The sequence below is a fragment of the Micropterus salmoides genome, unplaced genomic scaffold, assembly GCF_014851395.1.
Source record: "Micropterus salmoides isolate LMB-PRFRI ecotype aquatic unplaced genomic scaffold, ASM1485139v1 Ms_hic_scaffold_4, whole genome shotgun sequence".
NCBI classification, from domain to species: Eukaryota; Metazoa; Chordata; class Actinopteri; order Centrarchiformes; family Centrarchidae; genus Micropterus; species Micropterus salmoides.
In genome coordinates, this window is record NW_024043372.1 from 8,630,217 (window position 1) to 8,658,176 (window position 27,960).

The window sequence follows — 27,960 nt, forward strand, 5'->3', positions numbered from 1 at the left end:
TTTATATGTATTTTAGTTTTTATAAATATATATGTTGATAGGGATGCAGTCACTCATCTGGTGTATTTTAAGAAATGGATGGGTTAAGAATAGACTCAACATGTTAATGAGTGAGCTTTACAGGTTTTGGTTGATATATTTTTGAACTCTGGAGAAAGCCAAGTTATCTGTTTTCACCTACTTCTACTTTTTACGCTAAGCTAAGCTAAACCAATCACCACCTTGCCACAACTTTGGACTTAACACACAGACATAAGATTGAAATATATACTGTACATAATATTCATTTTCCCATGTCACTCTCGGAAAGAAAGTGATTAAGTCTATTTCCTAAAATGTTTACATATTCCTTCAACTGCACCAATCACACTGCTGCTGAGTTGAACTGGCCTTCCTTTCTGCCTGTAGTCATCACGTCCTTACATCCATCCTGCCTTTCACTGAGGGATAAATAAACAAGTGTGCTGTTAGTTTAAAGCTGCTTCAGGCCTTCATTAGGAGCTAATCTGGTCCTGAAAAGGTTTTCCTCCCTGCTGCTCCAACCTGCATTCAGACACTACGAGCTTCATCTGCATCACAACACACACAGATTAGGCTAATAGCATTACTGGATCACTATTATTGCCATCATTATCATTATTATTATTATTATTATTAGATTAAACTCAGTCTCAAATGTGTAACAGAGGGACAGCATTTATTACTGTGAAAACTAAACAGATGTTCTACTTTGGTAATTCAGAAGAAAAGGGTGCAATTATGCTTTGTGTTTGTGTGACACTGGTGACAGTTTTTAAAAAGGCTCCTCATCCTAATCTCACACATTCAGTCATCAGTATATCGCATGAGGGAACACTCAGATACACACACACACATTTGCACATGCTCACACACAAACTGCAAAGTTAGCAAATGCTCTCTTTTTGCAGAGTTGTAGCATTTGTCGTGAAACAAGTAAACTAAAAATGTAAATATATGCTGTCCCTCAGTAGAACACACACACACACAGCAGAGATTAGCTGTTGTATGGAACCACGGGGACTCTCATTCACATGGAAAACCACTTCTTAATTCTAATTGGTGGCCAGTGTAAATCCTCCACTCCCATTTAAACCAGCAGTCAGCTGTTTGTATTCCTGCTGCTTCACATGTACCTCAGACTTAACCATCCATTCACGTTGATTTTAGACCACAGGTCCACAGTATAGAAGCTGTAGTAGCATCAAGATTTGTCTTCAAAGAAAATCGACTAATGGAACTGTTTTTTTTTGGAGTGAAATCAGAATAACTTTGTTTTGGTTGTTGTCGGTAATTTTGTTGGCACGCCCGGGGATTTCTGCTGTCAAGCTGTTTATTGATCAGTTAGTCAGATTAATCATTATGGCTTCCATGATGGCTCCTGTGACAGGAGAAAACAGGCCGGCGTTTTCCATCGAGCGGATTCTGGGTGTGGAGCTGAAAAGACCTGGAAACTGCCTGAAACTCCACCGACCCTGGGCAGGTAAGGAGCAAAATGTGTGAATTTTAAGCCTTTTCTTTACAAATTAAGTGAAGAGTCTGTTTCTTATTGATAAAGCACCAACTGTCAGTTTAAAATAAAAATTAGACATCAGTTGAAGTTTAGCAAAATTGTTATTGTAAACATCATGTAGTTTGATATTAATGTTTATATAACAGAGCCCCAGAATATCCTGATTAAATGTATAAAAAATATTTTCAGAGTAAAAGTAATAAGATGTTGAAGTTTGTGGCTCATTTGTGTAATTATATAATTTCTGAGCCAAGTATTTCTATTGATATTGATATTAGCTGCAACATTTACATTAAGAAGTTAACAAGTAAATTGCCTAAAAATATTTCAATTAGCATTTTTATTTTGGACAAATAATAACCAATTCCAGCCATTTTTTCCAGCTGTTAATATTAATAACCATAGTATGCAAACAAACACTCAAACTCTTACTTGTTCTTTTCAAAAAATTTTTAATGATTGATAAGGAAAAAAGCTAAACAAAAATAGGTAACCATAATAGGTAATTTTCCATACAAATAGTTTTTCTTTTTCTTATTAAACTGATCACTGTTAAGTTAACCATCAATGTTAATATTATTCCATTTAAATATATTACATGTTATGAAATAGAGGCCTATTAATATGTGTAAAATCTTTTGTTTGGTCCAAAGGTCCTGCATTTGGTTTAATGCTCTGAGAACAAATTGATTATTTGTCATGTTTTAATTATGAAAGGTTTATAATATGTGATCTTCTTCTATTATGTTTGTCATCCAGAGATTGAAGCAGAGAAGGAGAACAGAGGAAAAAGTATGTTCTCTCAACAACAACAACAACAACAACATCCTCATCATCCTCAGCAGCTGAACTCTCCCAGGCCGACATCAAGTTGGTATATTGGACGCAGACCACGAACTGCCTTCACTAACAGCCAGGTAATCACTGAATCTGTCAATTCGTCATTCAGACAAATAGACCTGAAGAAAGGACTCTCTGTCATAAAGTTGAGGACATCCAGCATAAAGGTACAACACTGAAAGCAAATACAGGTTTGTCTTTAGTCTGTTAATGTCTTTGTGTGTTTGTGTTTGTGTTTGTGTGTGTGTCCTGCAGGTGAATGTGCTAGAGACAGTGTTTCGGGTGAACTGCTATCCAGGTATCCAGCTGAGGGAGCATCTGGCAGGGAGACTCAACCTGGACGAGGACCGCATACAGGTTCAGACAGAACACACAGAGAATTTAATGAATTTAATATAGCTCTTCTGCTTCTGCTGCTGTTACTACTTTTAACTTCTTCATAACCCACTGGGTGGGTGTCTGTCTAAACTCAGTGACCCTAATTTTAAATTTCAACTTTCCAAAGATGAATATGTCGTGCTGATTTTAGGAGAAATGTGTGTAAAGTCATTCACAAGACATGCAGAATATTTCCAGCCATAAAACTACATATTCCACCAGGACATATGTTTAGTGTTTGTAGTCCCATTTCACTCACTCATGTCGTCTAATGATGCCTTTAAAGAAGAACTCCACCGATTTTACACCTCAAGGTCTGTTTACAGGTCTACTGCCACTAACAGGTCGATAAAGGGTGTGTGTGCAGCACCCTACCAGCCACAAAGCTTAGTCAGCAAGCTTAATAAATTATTTATAGATAATATTTATATATACCTATATAGTTTTAACTTTTTAAGTATTTTAATATTACTTACTTCTTGATTTTACTTCTATCTAATACATGTAAGTAGGTCTAAAAAAGGAGCAGAAGACAGTAGCCTCGTATGAAAGCATGTTGTACGTAATGACAAGTAGCTATTATACTGTTAGCTCTGCCACCTTAATTTTCCTCTCTCTCTCTCTCTCTCTCTCTCAGATCTGGTTTCAGAACCGGCGGGCCAAGCTGAGGCGTTCCCTCAGAGAAACCCGTCTTCAGCTGGTTCAGACAGCCGTGGCTGATCTTGGGGTCAGACATGAGGTCATAGGTCAACTGAAGCAGGATGCCGCCCAGCAGCTCGCCTCTCATCTCCAGCTGGAGGTGGAGGAAGGGGAGGAGTGATTCTGATGACCTCGTCCTGTTTCTGATGTCAGGACTGGCTGTTTACATGAACATTGATTCATCAGCTTCTGACAGCTTCTGTATTTCTTCTTCCTTCCACATATCATGAAAAAACACAACTGTGGACAACAAATTGTGACAAATAAAAGTCACAGTTTGCTTACAAACCACTAGTAACACAGTGTTTATTGGCGCATCAATGTTTTTTGGATATTTGACATCTGTGCTTTTTGGTTATCAGGATTTAATGCTTACACGAGGTAACACAAAACAGGTTCCTCTATCCAGCATACTGAGGAAGTATGTCTTGCAAGTTGTGAGATTCGCTTTGGATAAGTTTGTTAAACGCTCTGTAATGTTCAAGTGTCTTATTATGTGAATAGGTTTCTGTTTTCTGAACTGTACAAAGTCTAATTAAAGCTAATTAAAGTATTTGAATCTTCTGTCTGTTCCTTGGATGACTTCACCACAAACCCCGCAGTAGACAAAGTATTCACATCCTTTTCTGAAGTAAAAGTAATTCTACACTTTACTCTGTTGTAAAGTAAAAGTACTGCTCTGAAAATGTTTCTTAAGTAAATGTATGTTAAGTATCAGGAATATGCACTTAAAGTGTTAAAAGTAAAAGTACTCAATGCAGAAAAATGTACCTGTGACTGTAGGGACTTTCCAGTATATTATATCATGAGATTATTATTGTTCATACATTCATGTAAAAGCATCTTTTACTGCTGTAGCTTATTTTGAACTATTTTGTAACAGACTTCAACTAATAATTATTGTCATTATTATATAATCTGCTGATTATTTTTGCCATTGATCGATTGACTGTTCGTGAAAGTTCTGAAAATAGTGAGAAATGCCGTCGCATTTACCCAGAGCTTCATAATGTTTGTTTTGTCCAACCAACAGTCCAAACCTCAACACTAACACCACATTCAGATAATTCAAATAAATTAAAAGTAAAAGCAGCAAATCTTCACATTTGTGAAGCTGGAACCATAAAATATTTTGCATGAAAAATGACTTAACAATCAAAATTGCCAAATAACTTTTTGTCAACCACTTGTTCATTTCAGCTGTACTTGCATAAACTGTTGGGTAGTTCATCTGCATCACAACACACGCAGATTAGGCTAATAGCATTACTGGATCACTATTATTGCCATCATTATCATTATTATTATTATTATTATTAGATTAAACTCAGTCTCAAATGTGTAACAGAGGGACAGTATTTATTACTGTGAAAACTAAACAGATGTTCTACTTTGGTAATTCAGAAGAAAAGGGTGCAATTATGCTTTGTGTTTGTGTGACACAGGCTGATACACATTCAGTATCAGTACTCTTCATAGATTTTGTAAAGTTTGTAAAGTAACTACTAAAGCTGTTAGATAAATGTAGTGAAGTAACAAGTACAATATCTCCCTTTGAGAAGTACCTCAAACTTGTACTGAAGGACAATACTTGAGTAAATCTAATCATTGTTATATACACAGGTTATTACTGGTCAGTGAGAAAATAAGCAAAGTATTCACCCAAACTTTGAATAGTTTCAGACAATCAGCACTCATCTTAAGTCATCATTTTGATTTTCATTTATTTATAAAACTGAACATTAATAAACACGTGCAGGTGAACTTAAAAATATACCGTGTTAATGTGAAACTGTGTGTTATTTTTACTTTGTCAAAAAAAAAAGAAGAAGAAAACAAAATTACGCGGCCGACGCTGATTGGTCCAGCCGTGCCTCGTGTGTGTCCCGGAAGTGAAAGCCGAGGACTAATGTAAGTCTGGAGTGTAGGAATCTGTCGGTAACATTTGTGTTCAGCGGTGGTGTTTTCTGGTGTAGAAAATGGACACGTTAAATAAACTGAAGCAGTTTGACGCTTATCCCAAAACTCTGGAGGATTTCCGAGTGAAGACGTGGGGAGGAGCGACCGGTGAGAGGCTTTAATTAGTCAGAGAGCAGCAGCCATTCAGACACACAGGTTGTTAGCTGCTGCGGCTAACAACAAGGCTAACTGAACAATTTCTCCTTTAAATCATTAAAATATAGAAAACACATCAAGTTACAGTCTTAACGTTATCCATATACCTCTAAGGAAACCCCAACAGCAGCAGAATAGACACCGTTAATATTTACAATTCAATAGTTAACAGCAAAACGGCGAGGCTAGTGATGAAAATTCACAAATATACATAAACAAGAGATGTTTTTTCAAAGAAATGTATGTGCTGTCATTTAATTTTGAGGTGATTTTGCAGCATGTTTTCTGTACCAGTTGTTTTTCGACATTAGAAAAGCTGTATCAAATATATACATTACACTACATTAACGTTAGACTGTCTGAATTGTGCAAGTTGGCAACTCTGGAAGCCATAACTATAACTAACTATATAAATATAGTATAGGTATATTATATAGTAGAGCTGCAGCTATTAATCTATTAGTTGTCAACTACTGAATTAATCACGAACTATTTTGATAATCGAGTAATTGCTTTTTTAAAGAAAGAAATGTCCAAATTCTCTGGTTCAAGCTTCTCAAATGCAAAACATGTTCTGTTTTTTTTCCTCCCGTATGACAGTAAACTTAATATATATTTGGGTTGTGGACAAAACAGAACATTTGAGGACGCCACCTTGGGCTTTGGGAAACACTGATGGACATTTTTCCATCATTTTTATAGACCAAACAACTAATCGATTAATCGTGAAAATTATCAACAGATTAATTGATAATGAAAATAATCGTTATTTGCAACCCTAATATATAATATATTAATAATAAAGACAATATACATAATAATAATGAATACATTGTTATGAATGGTATGTGCAGTATATGCAATATACACACTATACAGTAGAAAATACAATGATCTTAAATATATAATAGAAATGGAAGAGAATACTGTGATATAGTACAATGATAAAAACACAGTAATTACAAAATATAGCTGGAATATAGTGTTTTTAAATAGTGACACAAGAAATATAATGCTATGACAATAGTGTTAGAAATGTTACTAACATAGTATTTTAAGCTATCATGCTGTTGAAACTTGCTTGTTGTGTAGTGCATCACAGTGAACATGACCTGTTTTATGTACATGAGTAATTGAGTTAGCCTGTTGATGATTTGACTAGAGCTTAAAGGCTTAATCGTTTAGTCGATCAGTGTCGTTTCAGTCATTCATTTTTGCAAAGATGCCAAACTGTTGCTGGCTGTTTTTATAAATTGTATAGACAAAGCTATCAATCGATAATGAAATAACTGTTAGTTGCAGCCCTGGATTTGATACAAGCCTGCCTAAAGACGGATTTGGTTGTCAGTTAATTTACAGGAAGAGTGACAACTTGATCTTATGTTTGTCTCATTAGTATGTAACCTTCAGGAAGCCTTTCACTTGGTGCTCAAATGATTATTCAAACAGTTGATCAAAATAAAACTAATCTACACACATCTTTTTTGCAATTTATTTCCAGCTTCTCAAATGTATAGATTTGCTGCTTTTCCTTTTTGAATTGTTGATTTTGTTTATGTGTCCATCCTTTACTGTTGAACATCATAGAACAGTGGGTTTTGGGTGGGCAGGAGTCATTTTCAACATTAACACTCCGTCCTGAATGAATTAGTATCTTAATTAAGTTTGCTGACGGTATGATCCTTGCCCAATAATATTATGAGAAGTCACTCACATGATAGTGTCTTTAACAAGGTGAAAAAATTAATCTATTGCATCTCTGAAAATGTTTCTTGCATTTGATTATAAAACAAAAACAACACTAGAAGAGGATTTCTAACATACACACTTCCTCTGTGTCTCTGCAGTCACCATCATCAGCGGTGTCATCATGTTAATTCTGTTCGTCTCTGAGCTGCAATACTATCTCACTAAAGAGGTGAGTTCATTCACATCACCTGATTATGGTTCTCACCCTGGGGGCTGCGAGACAATTTCATGGTTACAAGCAGCATAGAAGGAGGAACAGCTCTCAGTGATTTTAACCCTTTAATGACATTCATCACAGGGGACAAGAAGTCAAAAACACACTACATACTCTGTTATTATACATGTTAACAGGCCCAGTCACCTTAGTAATGTATTTTTATCTGTTATTCTTTAAGGCCTAAAGCAGACATGTTGAATGTTTCTTCAGATTATTCTGTGGGGGTCACGACTCTGAAAGGTTGAAATTCCCTGCTCTGGTGGGCAGAAGGCTCCAGGTGGTCACTCCACTGTAGCCTTTCCAGGCGGGCCAGCCCAAATTTCATACAGCCTCATTTACTGATTATACAATACGATGTTTTGTCCACTAGCTACTAAACTTGAAAAGTCTTTAAAAGCATTGACTTCAGTTCCCTCAAATAAGGCGTTAGAAGGTAATAAATTAAAGAGGCCCTGAATATTTTTTTCTTGCCTTCTGTAGATAGTTCAGTACTTTAGTAACCTGTAGCAAACACTGTCACTATGGCTAGCCACAGTAGCATATTATTTTTTTTATTGATTACTCCATCAGTTTTCTGACACTTACCTGGGTTCAGGTTGCGATAATTATATTCCCAGGAATTATTTGTAAAATTACAGACAAAAATGTAAGATAAATGTCAATAAATTAATTTACTTAATGAATAATTGTAAGCCATATGCCCTTATTGAATTGCGTTTGTGGCAATAAAAAGGTCTTAAATTTATTAAACTTAGTGAACACTGCAGAAACCCTGTACCACTTACCTGTTTGAACAGACCAAACAATCTTAACAATGTCTACTTACCAGCTCGTTCCCAAGCTTTAGACCATATCACCTTTCATTAGCAGAAGGAGTTTGCGCAGTTGTCACGGATCACTTTTAAGACTCCTCATCAAGGTCAACTTACAGGCCAACATAGACAAGAAGTCCCAAGTGTGTTTGTATTTTCAGTCGATCAAAGTCACAGATTGGTGAACTATCCAAAATGAATTAATTATGAAAATAATAAAGACTGCCTTGGGTTAACATTAAGCAGCATCCTGTGCGTATCCTGTCAGTCCGGTCTGATTAGTTCGACTATACAAACAGTGAAACTTCTATATGCTGAAGGCTCAGAGTTATAACTGTTAATCACAACTGTAACACTAGTTTTCACCATTGTGTTTCTCATAGTTGTTAATCATGATAACTGTATGTATAATGTACATGTTTTTAGTCACCTTTAAAGTTACAAGATAATGCACCTCGTCCTGTTTCCCTAAATAGTTTCAGTTAAATGTCTTCAGTGTTTGTGTTTTGGCGTGCTGTTCGCTGCAGGTTCACCCTGAGCTGTACGTCGACACGTCGCGGGGAGACAAACTGAAAATCAACATCGACGTCATTTTTCCTCACATGCCCTGCGCGTGTAAGTAGCACTGCTGTTATCTTGCTGCCTTAGCAAGGAGCTTCAGGCCGATGTGCTGTCACGCTAATGATTATAAACACCCCCCCGGCTTACCCCATTCATCTTTTTTCCCCTGCTCAGATCTCAGTATAGATGCGATGGACGTGGCCGGTGAGCAACAATTGGACGTTGAACATAATCTGTTCAAACAGCGGCTGGACAAAGACCTCAAACCTGTCACCCAAGAGGCTGATAAACATGGTAAACTTAGACTTACACTCTGACATATTACCTCATGACACTGATCGACAGTTCTTGACTGGTATTCAGGCCAAAAATGGCGCTCCATTCACAAATCGAAACGGCAACAAAAGTGCAAGGGGCTACACTGATATGTTACAGGTTATCTGTGAATAGAGGAAAATATGACCCAGGGAGGGATGTTTGAGCAACACATCCATGAGGTCAAAACACTGCACAGCATTTTATAAGAGTAAGACAGGCAGCAGCAGTTTGCTCCTCTTCCTTAGTGCTTGTGAGGTTAGCAGACATTAAACACTACAAGGTTCTCACTGGAAAGTTTGGGTGCACATTCTTGACTTTCCTTTTTGATTGTGCGTTAACAGATATCACTGGAATACATGACAAGAAACGTAAGTTTTTTGCTGGGCAGCCCTGCGTTTTTTTGCCAGAGCCTCTGCGACGGGAATTTCTGAATCGTTTGTTGGTGGTGGAGGAGGAGGAGGAGGATGATGATGATGATGATAATGATGATGGTGATGGTGATGATTGTGTTGGGGGGTTTTTTGTGTGTAGAACTTGGTAAAGCTGACGATGGTGAAGTGTTTGACCCCAGTACACTGGACCCAAACAGATGTGAGAGCTGCTATGGAGCTGAGACTGAAGACCTCAAGTAAGACACCAGCACACACAGGCCTTTTCTGTCTTTGTGTTTTCTGTATAATCTTGTATTTACATCCCTTGGTGTTTGTGCAGATGCTGTAACACTTGTGATGATGTGCGAGAGGCGTACCGGCGTCGAGGCTGGGCGTTCAAGAACGCCGACACCATCGAGCAGTGTAAGAGGGAGGGCTTCACACAGAAGATGCAGGAGCAGAAGAATGAAGGCTGTCAGGTTTACGGCTTCTTGGAGGTCAATAAGGTACTCCAATTCTTACCTGTGAATTATTGTTGGTATCACAAAAATGTCAGTTTTTCAACAAAGAGCAACAACCTTGTTTTTCATTCAGTGTGATTTGGGGGAAAATAAAAAGTTCAGAGCAACATGTGAAAATATAAAAATTCAATGACATGTAATACTTTAGCCAATACTAGGAACTCCTCTGATAATAGTACTTTAGATCAAGCTGCAAAATTAAAGTGGTATAATTTTATGATTTGTTCAAACAACTCATAGACAAACAAACACACGTTTAAACTCTTCCTCAGACTGTCATTGCTACTCAAAATGAAATTCTTTCTGTTAAATTTGAGAGTAAAGGGGATATATTTTGAGAACAAGGATGTCATATGTGAATAAAATTGTAATTTGAAGAAAAAGATAAGCTTTATACCTGTCACTGGAAAGGGACTTCAGTCCAAAATATATATCATATCTTGCAAGGAAAAATAGTGTCAAAACTGTCATATATGAACTATATTAAGGATTGCTTAATAACATACAACACTTTGTTCTTAAAATACAGTAACCTTCTGATAACTATGAATTGAACAGTGAATTTTTGCAATGTTTTTGACTTTTTTTCTCAAAATTTGATATGATATATTAGTTTTTCTTTCCTGACAGTGGCCCTAATACTATATTGATTGGATTATTTGTATTTACCCTCTCATCCTCTTTGTGTCTCAGGTGGCAGGAAATTTCCACTTCGCTCCAGGAAAAAGTTTCCAGCAGTCTCATGTCCACGGTAAGACCTGCTGTTTATCCACTCTCTTCATACACACAAACACACTGAACCATTCAAAGGCTTTTAAACACCCTGCGGTAGATTCCTGTAGCAGACAACGTACTCTGGATATTTGTTCTATAATTAAACGCCAGCCTTTCTACATGTTTCTAACTTATACAGTGGTAGCCATTTTAAAACTACCTTTAGGTCTTTGTTGGAAGTTTTTTTTATAGGTGAAGACGCACTACACAGCTGTCATGTTGGGAGATCAGGCACAGTAGTCCAGGGTAGTCGCACTGTATTTCATCTCTATACAGTGTGTCTTTGAGTGAGACTCCAGTTAAAGACTGAAATCACAACATGTTATAAAAACTGCTCTTTATTGACAAGTAGCCAACTGACATAATGACTAACTTGCAGCTCTACAGCAAAAGTCTTGCACAAAATCACAGCTGCAGCAAGCTGTACCAACTCCAAATTTGTTTGGGGTTAGTGAGGAAAAGTGTTTAGACAGGTGTTAATGTGTCAGGGAAACTGAAACTAAATAAATAAAACAAAATAAAGGGTGTTCAGAAACGTTTGACTGGTAAGTGTGTTGATCAGTCTCTGTTCATTTATCAATTCATCATCCCTCATCATAGATCCAACATCCACACCCATCACATCCATTAACAAAATCATTGCATGTTGAAATTTTCCAGCAACAATTCATGTGTGATTTTCATTCAACATGTTTCAATGCTTGTGAACTAGAAATTACATTTTGTCAGTATTTTTATTTAAAACATCCATGGTAGTTTAGGGGTAAGAGGTTATCGCAGTATAACATCTCAGAAAATATCACAGTTCACATTATAATTATTGTCATCATGAGTTACAATGACCCTTAAATAAATGAAATACTCATGCTTTCTTAAAATTTCACAAAACATTATGTCCTGACAAAAGTTGTAAAAAGTTTACCTTTTGAAAATAAATAAATAGATGCGCAGGTGAGATTGCTTTTTTTTCTTCCAATACCGTTAAGAACCGTTAACTGTGAATCCACTGCAACCCCATTATGGTTGAATCCTAAAGGTGTTGTTTTAGGGCACACAGTATTGTTTTGAGCGTCTGTTTAGCTCTCTGTTGTACAGTTTGACTCGCACAGGTGAAGGTTGGACACCAGCTCACAGATGCTTTATTCACTCTGTTGAGGTTGCGTTGTTAGACATATCTTCAAACCCAGCATGTTGGACTTATTATTAACTCACCAGGTGATCTGGTACAGATTTGTACAAATGCTTTGGCGCAGATGTCTGATTTGATTGAGTCCTGTGATGAAAGCTCAAGTCCTCTGTGTGCAGGTCCAAGTAATCAATATTCAAGTACCAGTCTAGTCGCATGTTCATTTAAAATCAGATCTCTTGCTTAAATATGCACCACCAGTGCTGGAATTAGTTGTTGTGTTTTTCACCCTTTGAGGATTAATGCAGCCGTCTAGACTGGGTGTTTATTAATTTATTTAGTTAGTTCATTATTTTTTGCCCACTTCTATGTTTGCTTCTATGTTTTCTGTGACCTTGAACACTGGGACGATGAATGGATGTCACATGACACCATGTCATTCCTTTCATTTTTCAAACAACGCAGGAGAGTTTGACTGATACAAGGTTTCTAAATCTGATGCCAGTGTTATATGATTGATGTAGTATTCTGTAAGTGTAAAATCAACTATTTTAATCAAAGTCTGTCATGATTAGATTTCTATGGCTCTATTCTTACACCAAAACTAAATTCATACAATTGTTTTTCCGAAGATGACAAATAAAATCAGTCCCTTTAGAGTATCTGCTCTGACTGGCACATTTTTGTGTTTTCTTATTTACTACAAAAAGAACATTATCACTAAATCACTTGATTATGCATTAGTCTAACTCCATTTTTTTGCATTTCCTCATTCCTCTGCATTTCTCTACATTTTTATTTCTTTCATCCTTTAACTTCTGTTGTCAACTTTTGCTCTGCCATCATTGTGTGTCACTTTTGGTCTTTGACTGGACTGTTCTGTTTTCCCTGCCTGCTAAAACTTTCCCTCATCTGCAAATTAAAGAGCAGGAAATTAACAGTATCCATCCATCAAATGCTTAAATGAATCGTCTCTAACAGCCACTTCAGCAGGAAAAGCGCCACAATTTATGTGCTGCTTCTAATTTGAACAAACAGTAGTTGGCTTCTAAAATGGAAAACGTGGTCAGTAAGTTAGATTCCTGTTCAGGTCTGAACTGAACATACTGTGATGTGGTGCCAACCTGGTTGGTTGATAACATATTACAAGTGGCTTAAGTCTGAGCTGCACTTACCAGTGTTGCTGTTAGTTTCCTACCCTGAGAATCCTCTGATCTCTGGCTCTGGGTTGGGAGATAAATTAATCGGATTGAACTTATTTAAATTATGTTGTTTGGCGTTACATTTCAATGCTTGGCTGCAGAAACAAGAGACAAGAATCACTCATGCTGAGTATTTCACTAAATGCGGTTGAAATAAATCGGCCATATTCTGGTCCCAAACCCCCTTTTAGTCTGGACTGACCTTAAAGTGTTGAACACTGCATCATGCGTTTGGGGCTGCACGATTAACCCGACAGAAGTTATACAGACTATTTTCTAAAGCTCTTTTTCTTTGGCACAGAAAAAAAATAATCCTCCTCAATGAGATATTCTGCGAAACCTCTGGATTGTAAATCAATTCATAAATTGGACTTGGAAATCAACCAAAACATGAGCACAGAAGCCTGAGGGAAGTTTGTCCTCCATAAAATTAGATTTGTAAAAAACATATTGAGCATAGAAAATATGAAACATTTTGTCAGTGTTGTGCAGCCCCTACCGGCACCCTCCCACCCATTAACATAACATGGTTTGTTGTCTACCTGCATCATTATAGTGACTCTTCTCTCTTCTTTCTGCAGTGCACGCTGTGGAAAGTAAGTCCATCTTTATTTGCAGTTTTATTTTATAAATACCTCTAATAAGAGCCTCATTAAAGTACAGTAACTTTTTATTGATATATGGGAAAGTACTAATGGGAATATTTTGTAAAATTAAATGAAAATGACTTGGTTTAAAAACGTTGAATTTAAGTACAGGATCATACTCGCTGTAGAAAATCCAGTTTCCACGTCAGAAGAAAATCTCTGGTCATTTGTTAAATTTACAATTCTGATGTGATCATATTCACAAGACACACCCATAAATTACTTAACACATAGTAACATAAAACCAGTTAATATACCTAAATATTATTGTGGTATCTTCAGCATGTAATTTGGCATAAAGGGCTTGTTCCAGTTCCGACTTTTCTCTCACATGACCTTCTGCACATTAGCCTTGGATCTCACTGTAGCACTGTTCTGCATCTGCAGACGTATTCAGAACTTTTGATTGTGTCAGTCACAGTGTGAAATTCACACCATTGACCAAACCAGAACTGTCTTGTTAGAAAATAAATGTGTCTCCGTTTAGAGGCTCATATACTTTTAATTATTAATAAAAAAAACTAAAGTTTTATCCTGAACAGACTGAACACCTGCTTTGTAATTGTGTTTTTGTAGTACTTTCCAACAGAAAACAAAAAAATAAATAAAATAAATCTGCTGTTAGCTATATTTACTATATTAGCTGACACTTTTACCCACTTACTGTACGTATTTAGTCAGACATCAAATCTGAAGTCTTTGATTGGGGTTATTTAGCCAGTTTTACATTTACATTTATTCATTTAGCTGACGCTTTTATCCAAAGCGGCTTACAATTGCTATTTATATCAGCATAGGGGTTAAGTGTCTTGCTCAGGGACACAGTGGTGGATGGGTCACAGTGGGGGATTGAACCCAGATCTCTCACACCAAAGGCAGGCATCTTATCTATTGTGCCATCACCACCCCATCAGTTTTAGCATTTTTAGAAATGTAGTTAATATTAGGTATGTGGACAGGTTTGCAGCCAATCAGATTTTAGATAGTGGGAAGAAACACTTCATATTAACACTTGCTTACACAGTATACTTAAAAAGCTTACACTATTTAATGTGAAGGAATAATATCATAAAATGTCAGCATGCTCAGGCATTTCTGAATTTACTGAAGGATTCAAAAGCAAACCAAATACTTTGTGACTGTTTATAAATACAACCAGCAACATTTAAGGGATGTCAGATGTCACCATAGTACCCTGAGAAAAGATGTTACTGATATCAACTTGTGTGTGACTTTTGGCTTTGGATTATTTGCTTCCTTTCATCTACAAACTGATCTGACCGAATCAATATGCAGTAATCAATCACAACCAATCATCAATAACTCACATTTCTGACAGATCCTTTTTCTTTACTAAATCTATTTGAAGTTAAGTGATGTGTTTTGTTTGTGTTTGCAGTTCATGACCTGCAGAGTTTCGGCTTAGACAACGTAAGTAGCACAACTGATTTTCTGTATCTAAGTTTGTGTTACTTTACGATTTCAAAAATATTAAAGATTATAGATTTGTATGAATTTTTTCTTTGCTTACTTAAAGATATTGTTTCTTTTTTTTGTTGTTAGTTTGTATAATTTAAAAAAATTTCAAACCTTGAATTGACTGTCATATTCAAGACTATATATAGTAATGCTATATAAACACTTCACATTATATAGTAATACTATATAAACACTCAATATAGGGCTGGGCCGTTATCGCAATACCCTCAATAGCAATATAATACATTTTCAATATATCATCAAACATTTGGTTTAATTCATTTGAATCATGAACAAATTAGCACTTCATTTTCTATAAAATATTATTTTGTTGAGGAAAAGGGACTAAAATAAGATTTTACTTAACTTCACTCATGTATTTGTTGAAAAACAGGTTTTATCATAATAGTTTATAATGTTATACCTCAGATTTGTTAAGTGGTCCGCTGTTTGGCATCAATTGTTTGTCGCGTTGACCGTAAAGAAGAGTTTAACCACACAATTAACCATCTGGTTTCTTCAATTTTCACTCAAGAACAAAAATCAGCCTTTAAACTTGAAAGAAATAATGATTTGATATATATCGTGATAATCATCTATATCGAATCATATGAACTGTTTTATCGTGATAACATGTTTGGCCATGTTGCCCAGCCCTAACTCAATATTATGTGTCTCTTATTATAAATACTAAGGAAAGACTTTAGAGTACAAGCAGTTATGTGATCTTATTTTGTGTTGGGCGTCTGATACCATGATCTTTCACAAACAGCTGGGAATGAAGACATTTTTAATAGACAAAGGTTGCTAAAGTCTGTAAACTTCTAATCTCTGTTATGCTCCAGATAAACATGACCCATCTGATAAAGCACCTGTCGTTTGGTAAAGATTACCCCGGCATCGTTAACCCTCTGGACGAGACAGATGTCACAGCGCCACAAGGTCAGTAATATAATGGTTTTACTGTTTTCACTAAGCAGCAGTGTAACACTAATGTTTGGTTTTCTTGAAATACATCTGAAAATACATGCATTTGATCTAAAGGTTACCATTCCATCATGTTAATGCTTAGTTCAAAATTTTACCTCTTTTGCTTGAAAACCCTACCATGACCTACATTTTCCTCATCTGCTTGTTTATGTGGACGTTCATGCAGTGCCCATAACTTATGACCATGTGGACTGTCCCTGTCTACCACACATGAGCAACAAGAAAGCGCTTTTATTAGCTACACATAACTGCATCTGTCATAATCAATGCATAATTTCACGGGATGCTGTAAACATGGCATTTGCTGTCGTAGGAGTGCACTAACTCAAACTGAAGTGGCCACCAGTTAAACCACAGTTGTTTCCGATTAATGTGGAGCACTGGAAGAAGCGGTTACTGGTTCAGCTTCTGGTTACCTGTTAAGAATTTTAACCCAAATAGAAACAAGAGATTTGAACATTAAGGCAAAATCCCACTTGTGGTTTCACTCAGTTTCATAAGAAGACCAATGTGATGATTACACAAACAAAGCGTGCTGTGTGTGCAGGTGGAATTTTCCTGCAAGAAATAAGCATCAGAAAGTGCAACACATCCACTCTAAAAGAACATCTGACGAATCCGAACTTTTTATTGACAAAACTAGGCTGTCGGTTGAGAGAGTGGCGACATCGAGCAGACAGAGAGCTGTAGTTGTAATTCCTGGAAGAGTCCCATAGCTGTACAGTTGTGTGGAGGTTGTTACTCGTCAGCAGCGGATGCCCATACCAATGGCCATGAAGGTGCCAAATGTACCCCCGCTCTGCATCATGGTCTTCCCTACTCCTCCCATCAGCTCCCTGCCACGCATGCCGATCCTACAGACAGAAGAGACGGCTTTTATTTAGTGTCAACTGATTTGGGAAGACAGTTTACAAGCTGTTCCCTCAGGAAAGTGACCATCAGTCTCCAGTTTGAATGTTGGACTCAACTGTAGGTTGAAATGTAGACTTGTAATCTAACATGTAAATAACAGAGTCAGGTGGTGTATTGTTTAAACTTTTAGGATACCAGTACCAAAACCAGTACCCTTACAGTGATACTGATACCAAGAGTACTTCATTCGATACCTTGCATAAAATGCCACCTGTTGAAGCCATAGTACTTGATTGGTAGCCTATTATTATTTTTATTGTTGTTATGGACAAGCAAGGCTCTTTCTGCTGTTCTTGTTCTCTATTTTCTTCTCGTTTCAAATAACTGTTACATAAAAGTATTGGGAAACTGTATCAGATCCTCCTCATCCTAATTAGTTCATCCTCACGGGTAGTATTATACGGGAAAAGACTGCAGCTTGCGAATTCTTTTATATTTGAATGAGAGGAGGAGTGAAATAGTTTTTAGGTAATTTTTTGATACGTGTGTTGAAAGTAAACAACAGAAAAAACTTTCGATGAATTGAAAGATCTCCGCGAGTGTTTTTTCCTTTAGTGGTGAGTCACAAACCTCCAAAAATGACAGTCACAAGTATAAAATGAGAATGGAGTCTGTTTAAACAAGTCACCATGAGTAAAATCAGCTAATTGTTGCTGTGCTACAATAGTGTTTAATTGATGTGATGGAACGCAGTGATCGATTAGTGACAAGTGATGTGAATAGCAAATAAAATGTGCAGAGAAGTGTTAAATGATACCAGAAGATGAAACCAATGCAAAGCCAAGCTTGTGATGATAAACTTGCAACAGTGAAACATGCCTGAGACCGCAGCTGAAGGTAAGCGGCTGTTAAAATCACGCATTGATTTGGCGCGTGCAGACTTTAGACTCTCTTTCGTGTGTTGTTTGCATGTTTGGCTTCAAGCAAAACCATACAAATAGTAATATTTTTCCGCGATCTGGTTACAAAAAGAATAGAATGAAGTACTGGTTTGATTGGATTCTACTCGATACTGGGCTGTTTCGGTCGATACCCATCCCTAGTGTCAGGTAACTCTGAGTCGATATGGCTGATCCATAACAGTACACACTTTGAACTACTGGAGAGTGCCATTTATGACCATTACTGGTGGATACTAAGAAACAAATAAGTACTCCTGAATGAATCGAAACTTGAAAGCCTGTTGCACCAGTGATACGCAAGTTCTATCTTAAGTTAAGGTGCAAAGTCCACACTAAACAACACGTTGAAACTAATTAGTTTGAGAATTAAGCTGTGTCGATGTTTGGTTGCACCACCGTCGTAAGGTTCATCTTAGCTACTCTGGCGTAAAGTCCATACTAATCAAAATATTGAAAACAGAAAGTTACTTATTATTATAAAGAGGCTAACTGCTAAAAGTAACAACAAAACACCAACAAAAATGTAAACAAGGACAAAGAATTATGATTAGGTGATAACTATGAAACCTTAATGTACAGCTAGTCCAACAGTGACAGAGTGGTAATACACTGTAACATTACCTGTAACGTACCGTATAACGGGCATATGAAATTGTAACATAACTTTTAAACGCATAGGAGCCATTATACATGGGGGCACATGTCCCCCTATTTCAAAATCTGTGCTAAGCTTCAAAGTCCAATCGGGTGGCTGCTGAGAGGAAGGCTCACATTATTCTGCTTTTTAAAAGACGCCGTTTTACAGTAAAGTTACTGAGAGGAAAAAAGTTGTGCCAGTTTTTTTTTTATTTGACAGAAAATGTAGAATAAATCACCCACCAGCCCCCAAAGTGACCTGACAGTTTAGAATAATGAACAGGGTGAAAATGACAAATTAGTTATTTAAAAGGCTGGCTGTGGCTATCAGCATCATGGATATAACAGTTGCGTTTAGGGGAAATGATTTTTCATGTGTATGATATGCCAATATTTTAGTCTGAATGTTTGGGGGGCAGTTATGATTGATTGGTCCGTTGAACAGCTCACAATGGCCCCCGGACTGTAACAACTGATCTTAACGGAAAGTTAAAGTTACGGTTTCATCAGTTGCTTTTTCTATAAAGTCAGAATAGTTTGGGGGCACACTAAGTTCAGAGTTACCTGAGACAGGAGAAAGTGCCAAACATGGCACCAGCAGCCATTCCTACTGCAAACCCCATCATGAAGCCCATCTTGACCCGGTCAAAACAGCTGGGCTGGGTCTGGCCATATGGACCTACAGCCACTGGCATCTGGAGGGGGAAGACAGACTCAAGACAGGTTAGAGATGAAATCGATGGAGCAGTAGGCGGTTAATATTTTCAAAGTGACACACAGTATGATCTGATAGCATGAGGAACAAAATAGCCAGACCACATCCTGATACAGTATGGCTTATGATCTACTCTGTTCACATGTGTGACTACTACCAAAAACGTGACTATGTGAAGAAGCAGTGCTACTTCATAGTCACGGAAGCTGTAGCCTAATTCATGTTACTTCAAGGGCCCTTGGTTCACTGTGTGGCAAGTGGTTTGTGGTAATAATAAGTTTGGAAAAGATAAAGGCCTTAAGCTGGATCATGCTTGATTACCTGATCTTGAGGTTAACGTTCTAGCTAAAAGTACAGCTGCTATTAGTGCCTACACTTTAAAGTACCACTGCCAAGTCTGTTTAAAGAGACTGCAAGACATTTATTTTTGTTTTCTGGTGTGTTGCTTCTATTTCGTTTGTGCGTTGTGGAAGATTAGTGCAGCACTACATCAGCCACACATTGAAATCAAGCACTTTTTACTTGGTCTTTTTTCCATGTGAACTTACTGGAAGCCTGCCAATAGTTAGTATGTAGTATGGATTTGGGTACACTCAATGTGTAATGCTTTAAACATCACGTTTGAAAACACATTTTTTGAGTTTTCTAAAAGTCAGACATTTGACCTTTATATCTATCTTGCTAACAACGGTAATTCTTTTACCAGCATGTCATGTTTCTACTGTCCACTTAAATCTACCAGCGGTGCCTTAAATACAGACGACTGGTAGTTAAGCTGCTGGTTGACACTGGCCTTAACGTTAATGATTAAGTTGTGTTGCTAAGCCATGAAGTGTTAAGCTAAGCTAAGCTAAGCTAACCGCAGAGAGCACACTTATGTTCACGTTTGCAGACAAAATAACAAGCGGGTTGTTTAACTACAGTCGTTAAATTGTAACTATATAATACCATACAGAAACGTTATTTCTGTTAACATTTCACTATTTATCCCACCAGATCTTTTGTTGTGCTAGCTTAGCATGCTAACTAGCGTGCTAACGTCACCTGTGGCCTTGACAAGTAAACACGGCACGTTTTCTGCCACAAATGGTGTCTTTCATCAACACATTCTTGAAAATCCGTCTAAAATTGACCCTTACCTTGAACTATCTGTTTAAAATAAGGTTCGTTTTCTGGTTCCTAAATTGGAGGACTGTCGTATTTTTGAGCGCAGGTGCGTTTAAATCATAGACTGTATATAAGAAGGTTTCAGCAGACCTCCATAACCAGATAGAGGAAAGAGAAAGGGAAGCAATTAAAGAGGAGAAATAGCGCGCAGGAGAAAATGAACAGCGCCACCCGAGGTTTATTTCAGTCAGTGTTATAGATTTTAACAGTGGTGGACAGGAGCTAAGTACATTCAATTTGAGGTACTTTACTTGAGTATTTTCTTTTCATGCCAATTTCTTTTTCTACTCTGCTACATCTCAGAGGGAGATATTGAACTTTTTACTTCACTACATTTATCTGACAGCTTTATCAGTTATTTTGCAAATGAACATTTTTACACAAAACATATGTAGAGCTTATAAAATATGATGTTTTGTTATAAATTAAACTACCCAACAATTTATACAAGTACAGCTGAAACTATTAAGTTGGCAACTCTTCTGATTCATTTAGTCATTTTTCATGCAAGAATATCTCATGGTTCCAGCTTTACTGTTGTGAAGACCTGCTTTTGCTTTTATTTTAATTATTTGAATGTGGTGTAAATAATGTTGAGGTTTGGACTGTTGGATGGACAAAACGAGCATTATGAAGGTGTCATCTTTGGCTCTGGGTAACTGTGACGGCATTTCTCACTATTTTCAGAAATCATAATCAGCAGACGAATTCACAATCAAAATAATTATTAGTTGCAGTTTGATACAAACTAGTTCATAATGAGCTTCATCTTAACAACTACAGCAGGAAAATATTGCTTTTACATGAATGCATGAGAAAAAATAATCTCGTAAGATAATATATAATATTAAATATTATATTAAAAAACATTTTGATCTTGAGTGTCTTCTGTGCGTCTGCATTCATATTTCAGTATAATTTCCTTTCTCTTCCCACAGCATCAATGATGTACCAGTACTTTGTGAAAATTGTTCCCACCATATATGTGAAAACTGATGGAGAGGTGAGTCCATAATTGTATTAAGTTTATTTTACATGAGGTCTGAAGATTTTGATCCTCTTCTTTTTGAAACATTGTCTTTAGTAGTTTATTCAGCATTTAAATGAGACTTGTTGTGTACCATGAAGCAAACATTCATTTATCTTTGGTGTTTGAGTTTCCCCAAAATACTCCATCTATCCTAACACAGTATTTTGTTGTCATTATTTTTTTGCAGGTAGTAAAAACAAACCAGTTCTCAGTCACCAGGCATGAGAAAGTGGCCAACGGACTTATAGGAGACCAGGGCCTGCCAGGCGTGTTTGTTTTATATGAGCTGTCACCCATGATGGTTAAATTCACAGAGAAACACAGGTAGGAGACAATTGAGGTACTCTCATAATAAAAAGCTGCCAGTTACAGCACTGCTAAAACTTTTTTTTTACACATTAAGCATGTGCAGATGGCTTAGCAGTGTACTTATCCAGCAATATGGTAACTGTGTTGTTGAAACTGTATAATACAGGAATAATGCATGAGCTGTATCTGTACGCGAGCTGGTTCTGATCGTGTTGTTGTCAGAAATCAAAAGAACCACTGTTGGTGGTCGATCCTGCAAGACATTTGGATCAGGCTGCCTGGTACCTTTTGAGTTTCTGATTCTTGTGATCAGCAACGGCATGTATTGTGGTCCAATTCACAATATCTCGGATCTTGTGGCTTCTCATAGATCATACCAGCTCTAATTGCAAAAAAGCTTTGTTGAAACTATCACAATGTAATTTTACGAACTAGTAGAGAGAGTGCAATGAATTGGTCAGACTGACAAGTTGACAATTAAAGACCCGCTCAGTATGTATCTTGGTCACAAATTAAATAAACCCAACAACAAATCTAAGGTATCTCTTTCAAGATTGTGTTTATGTTTTTAAAAAAACAACTATGGGCTGATATATCGTTATCAGATTATTTAAATTCCCAAATATTAAAATCCAGTACCGGGCCGCGGCGGTCTATAGTTCAAGACATCCTTATTTGTAACATGGAGATGTAATGATTCAAGCAGTTTTTAAAAAGGACGGGGTGTTTTAGGTTTGAATACTTCAAGTGTCTGATTCATACGGCTTTAGGAACAATTTTGCAATAACATGATTTAGAAAAAATAACCAGATACTACATTAATAATTAAAATAATAGTTTTAAAAAGGGTAATAAAAGAATAAGTACATTTAAATTGCCAGTCTGTCACATCTTTAAGGAGGATTTTACTGACAGTTATGTCAGTTAAGAAAGAATACAAGTTTCTCTAAATGTTAATAACCAGAACACTCTCTCTCTCTTCAGATCATTCACACACTTCTTAACAGGAGTTTGTGCCATTATTGGAGGTGTATTTACAGGTTAGTCCCTCAATTTGACGATGTCATTTGACACTGTGTGTTACCTGATAATATATCGCAGACTGAAATTATATGGATATGAATAGAAATTTAGTGTGGATGAAATCTGACTCTCTTCTTCTGTTCTTTTTCTTCCCCTCTTCTGTTACTTCTCTTTCATGCAGTGGCCGGTCTGATCGATTCGCTCATTTACCACTCAGCTCGGGTTATTCAGAAGAAGATCGAGCTGGGCAAGGCGTCCTAACAGTGCCCCCTGCTGGCTTCCACGGTGCAACACAGACCAAGACACGGACACGGAGATAGAAAGAAAAGGGACAGACAAACGGACAGGAGTAGAAGTTTGGAAACAGAATCAAGCAGTTTGTTTTCCTTCAGTCTTTCTGTCAGATTGAGTGAAAGAAATACAGAGAGATGTTTTGAATCAGCCAAGTTTTTAATTCCTCTGTCTCTCTTTTCGTTGTGACAAAGCACTGGAGAGGAACTTGTGGGCTTTTTCTGAATTTTGCTCTCCACTGTTAAATTCGTTGCCAACAGGACAGAGTCAGAATCAGACACTGACCAGAGACTTTGAGACTGAACTCCAGCAGAGACGAGGACACCAGGCTCCAGAAGTTCCTTCATGGGGAACAGGAACTTCCCTCCCTCCCTCCTGTTTATGACCTGCTTCAGCGCCGTTCAGTGCTCTAAACACTACACTGAATGCTCGTCAGAGGATCTATGCTCAAGCGTTTGTTCCAGAGGGGTGAGGATGAGAGGGCAATGAGACATTTTAAAGGAATTTGTCACCCACATGTTTAATTTTCCCATCAGTTACTGACCCCATGTAAACCTGGACTGCTTGATTGGACTCGCCTTTCTTAATGCAGCATCACAGAAATGTTTTCTAATGAGTACAAGAAAATTACATTGTGATATCAATGTAACAGATGTATTGAGATCACAGAGTGATTGGTTTGGCTGTAGGTTTAATGATGTCTGATGATATATTTCATACTTTTCTTTTTTTTCAGCAAATCCCATGAAAAAAGACAACAATAATGTATTTAATATAAGTATTCTAATGATCCAAAGCCTGATATATTTAATTCTTCTGGGCCACACAGTGAGCCACACTGTTGCACTGGGTGAGCACACACACTGGATTTTTTTTTGTCTCAATCCCACACACACTACTGTGCTGCTTGAAATGCTCACTAGAGCACCAAAAAGTAGTCACCAACAAATATACTATTTTGTCGTTGTTTGAGTAACTTTTGATAAAAAACTACAGCTGTTTAAGGGGAAAAATCCTGAGCCACCTTTAAAGATCTGTGGTTCAGTAGGAACAAGTGAGCTTGGGTCTTGGAGAGCCACAGACATGATGGAGACGTCAGAAAGTAGAGCGAAGGACTAACGCATTGTTGGTTCTGGTCTTTTCATGGGATTTATTGACACTAAGAACAATACAGTATTGTCTGCCTTCTAGTTCTCTCCACACGCACACTGTCTGTTTTTTAGACAAATCAGGAATTTAGTGTTTAAGTGTTTAAATGTATTAACCTTAAATAAAATTCCACTCCTTCAGATAAACCCACGTTCAATGCCAAGCAGGATCTGAAAGGAGTATTAGAATACAAGTTTGCCAAACAAGTCACTTGTTTTGATATTGTTGAAATCTCTCGCTCTAATCGCTCTGTTCTCTGTGAATGTGAGAAAGAAGTCATCCGGTACTTCAGGCATCAAGTTGTGAGTAGTTGCAACGAAACATTTTGGGTGACAAGTTCCCTTAAAGACTTGCTGTATTCAAAATGCGTGAGACCAGCTGATTTTCATTTGAAACAGCTAAAACGACAGCACTTTGCAGGCATATTTTTTAGCCCTCGCTTGTTTTAAAGCTACTATGTGTAGGATTTTGTAAGTTGAGACAATCCCAATGGAGGTTGGTGCAGCCTGGTTTGCATTGGATCTGTGGGTGGTGGTGCATGTTAGTCTATCCTGATAATCGAACAGAATTTTGTTTACGTCATTATTGACGTGTTCCTGTCTGATCCAGGATTCAAGTCCAGCTCGTCAACACAAACTTATGCAGATCGTACACATAGTAGCTTTAAAAAGAAGTTGCTTTTAAGACTAAATAAATGACTAAATGACTTGAACCATGAAGGACTACCTGCAGAGTGCCAAATTCTTTCAGTGTTGTAAGTGTTATGGCAAAACCAACATGTGGCTCAGTTTCTTTTGTCCCCCAGCTTTCTTTATCTCAGAATATAAAAATGAACCTTGACCAGAAAAATCAATGTAGCTTTTCCGACTGTGCTCTGCTTTTCTTTCTCCCCTTTCCTCGGCATCCATCCTCAGTGACCAACACCTCATGTTTTAAATTGTTTGCTACTAGAAAATGTATGCAAATTCAGGCACAGTTTTTGGGAAAGTTGCCTCCCTTATTGACAAAATGACCCTTTTCCTGACTTTTCCCTCAACGTGATCATGCAGCTATTTGGAAATGAACACTTCACATGATTTTGCCTTTTTTTTTGTTTAACCTTCAGAGTGTAAATACTGTACAGACACATCCACCACTGCCTCAGAGAAGGGAGGGAAACTAAACCGTATATAACTCCCAACAGATGAAGTGTTATGCTGCACTGTGTCAAGTGTTAAAATGCACTCAGATTAGGTGAGATTCATTTTTAATATAGGGAAAAGGGCTGCTTCTATTCTGCCTATTTCATTCTTTCATTCGCTGGGATAAGAGAACACCCTGTTAGACTGCTGTCAAACAACATGCTTATGTTTTTGTATTTTAGTTTTGTATTTTGTCTGTGGTTGTAAGGAATGTTAATAGGACCATAACACAAGCAGTTGCTTAAGATGATGCTCCTCCCCCTGTGGTCCTGTGAGGTCTCAAAAGTGTTATTCTCATCCAGAAACTCATTCAGATAATGACAGGGCCGGCAGGGAGGCAGCAGGAAGCTCCCGACCACAAGAACACAGCGTGTAAATGTTGGGTTGATTCTGACCATATGAGACCCAGATGTTTCTGCTGGTTTGATCTTTGCCTGTTGTTTGCCTCTGTTTATTTTGACCGTCCTGAGTGTTAGATAGACAGAAACAGACTCAGCAAGGTGAGAATGTTGCTTTAAAAGGAATTTGTCTGAAAAGACCACAATGGTGGTTTCACATGTTTTTGCCCATTAACCACAAATCAGGCAGTGTATATCACAACCTTCCAGTTTTATTTTAATATAATATCCGATATTTACAGATTGGAACTTGGTTCATGAGTCGACTGCCTAATAATTCACAGTTTTTGTTCAGAAGTTCCAGATCCTGAAGGCTCCTCTTTCACCTGCAATACACAATATCAGTCTGTCTAATATTCAAATGCTACAGGTGCTTTGCTTTTTACTGGGAAACAAATAGGGCTGAACACTATTTTCTTGATGCATCAATACATTAATTCTAATCACTTTGTCATTTGATATAGTATAAAATGTCTGATTGAAAAAACCCTCAAAGGGTTCCCAGAGCCCAAGGTGACACCTTCATTTGTCTTTTTCCGGCCAGCTGTCCAAAACCCAACCATGTTTGGTTTACGAGAGCAGCAAATCTTCACATTTGAGAAGCTGGAATGAGAGAATGCTTGGCATTTTTGCTTGAAAAGTGTTATTATCAAAATAGTTAATTTTCAGTTGATCCATTCTGATTGGTTATCCAAAACAGCAATAACAGGTTTCAGGTGACACTTTCAGTTTGACTAAAGGCAAGTGAAGAGGTTGTCCATTAAATAATTGGTGCTTGGTCTTTCTGAATAAACCACCAGTTTAGCCAATTTAAATCACCTGTGCGTTTTGATGATGTTTGATTTAATCTATGTGGTGCTCTTTTCTTTGTGTGAAGGAAGTCATGATGTTGCTCTCAGTTCTTCTGTTTCTGTCCTAACAAACTAGAACCACGAATGTATCAGCTCCTGCAGGTTGGAGGATTTTAATCCCAGTAATGGTGTAGATTTCTTAAAATATGTCATAGTTTATTGCTTTAAGGACAAAATCAACCTTGCAACATTGACCAAAACTTCATTTTATGGTTTGAACAAAACTGAACTTCTGTTTGGCTCTTCTCTAGATTCACTAAGTTGATAGACAAATACAGTATGTAATAGTAGATATAGTTAACGTCATGATGAAGTTCAGTGATGTTCAGAGTGAGTCTGAGACTGAAGCCTGTGTGACTGTTGCAGCTAACAGCAACATGAAAAAGAGTATTATGACTGCAAAAAGACACAAAACGTCTGGTATTTCTTCTCTGTGTCTGTGTTTAAATAACTTCTGAAATCAGATACCGTGATGATACAGTTTGATCATGAAAGTTCCTGATGATTCAGTTGTTGATGGTTGATTGTTGCATCTTTTAACATCTAAATCAGGAGCAGGGGTTATGTGTATGTATGTGTGTTCTGATGCAAGTTGCCGTGTGTGTGGGAGAGTGTGAATCAGTGTGAATGAGTGTGACAGAGAAATGTATTTATATTTGGATTGTCCTCAAACCGTTTTTAAAATGACATAAAATAAATGTTGAATACACCTTCAAGTTTGCCTCTTCATTATTTTGGTTTGATGTTAAAAATCAATATTTTTTTAATTTTATCAACTTACATTAGTACATCAGATTTACAGTAGTAGTCACAGTAGTTAAATATAGTAGTTTACAGTAGTTAAATATATTCTTAGTTGATTAACAATGAGAGCTGAGCCATCAGGGACACTGTTCTGCTTGATGTTTTGGGTTGATTTCAGTTTTTCATAACAACAAAACTGGATTCACACAAATATAGTAACATTGTCCCTCGTGCCAGAAAGACACAAAGCGTCACCGGTGAAAGGACCACATTAAATCCCAGCAGGAAGCACAACAGATTGATCAATATAGTTAGTGAATAT

General features: G+C 37.2%; 3 protein-coding genes across 6 annotated transcripts; 2 read left to right on the plus strand and 1 right to left on the minus strand.

The window, feature by feature from the left end:
* Positions 1 to 1,342: 1,342 nt before the first annotated feature.
* Positions 1,343 to 3,662, plus strand: hesx1 (HESX homeobox 1). Its single transcript, XM_038698012.1, has 4 exons — positions 1,343 to 1,501; positions 2,291 to 2,448; positions 2,627 to 2,728; positions 3,387 to 3,662. The coding sequence occupies exons 1-4, from the start codon at positions 1,381 to 1,383 to the stop codon at positions 3,567 to 3,569; spliced, it is 564 nt and encodes a 187-aa protein (XP_038553940.1). The 5' UTR covers positions 1,343 to 1,380; the 3' UTR covers positions 3,570 to 3,662.
* A 1,678-nt stretch (positions 3,663 to 5,340) lies between these two features.
* ergic3 (ERGIC and golgi 3) lies at positions 5,341 to 26,379 on the plus strand. 4 transcript variants are annotated; one of them, XM_038695808.1, is made up of 15 exons: positions 5,341 to 5,515; positions 7,411 to 7,481; positions 8,869 to 8,956; positions 9,077 to 9,196; positions 9,562 to 9,588; positions 9,752 to 9,848; positions 9,932 to 10,097; positions 10,806 to 10,863; positions 13,796 to 13,810; positions 15,261 to 15,292; positions 16,186 to 16,282; positions 21,601 to 21,665; positions 21,880 to 22,016; positions 22,986 to 23,041; positions 23,206 to 26,379. In XM_038695808.1, the coding sequence occupies exons 1-15, from the start codon at positions 5,428 to 5,430 to the stop codon at positions 23,283 to 23,285; spliced, it is 1,197 nt and encodes a 398-aa protein (XP_038551736.1). In that variant the 5' UTR covers positions 5,341 to 5,427; the 3' UTR covers positions 23,286 to 26,379. The 4 variants fall into 4 exon arrangements, with proteins under 4 accessions (XP_038551736.1, XP_038551737.1, XP_038551738.1 ...); XM_038695809.1 differs by lacking the exon at positions 13,796 to 13,810; XM_038695810.1 differs by lacking the exon at positions 9,562 to 9,588.
* Positions 16,934 to 20,792, minus strand: romo1 (reactive oxygen species modulator 1). The gene is made up of 3 exons (XM_038695812.1): positions 20,635 to 20,792; positions 19,345 to 19,475; positions 16,934 to 17,184 (listed from the first exon to the last, which is right to left on the minus strand). The coding sequence occupies exons 2-3, from the start codon at positions 19,473 to 19,475 to the stop codon at positions 17,076 to 17,078; spliced, it is 240 nt and encodes a 79-aa protein (XP_038551740.1). The 5' UTR covers positions 20,635 to 20,792; the 3' UTR covers positions 16,934 to 17,075.
* Positions 26,380 to 27,960: the final 1,581 nt, after the last annotated feature.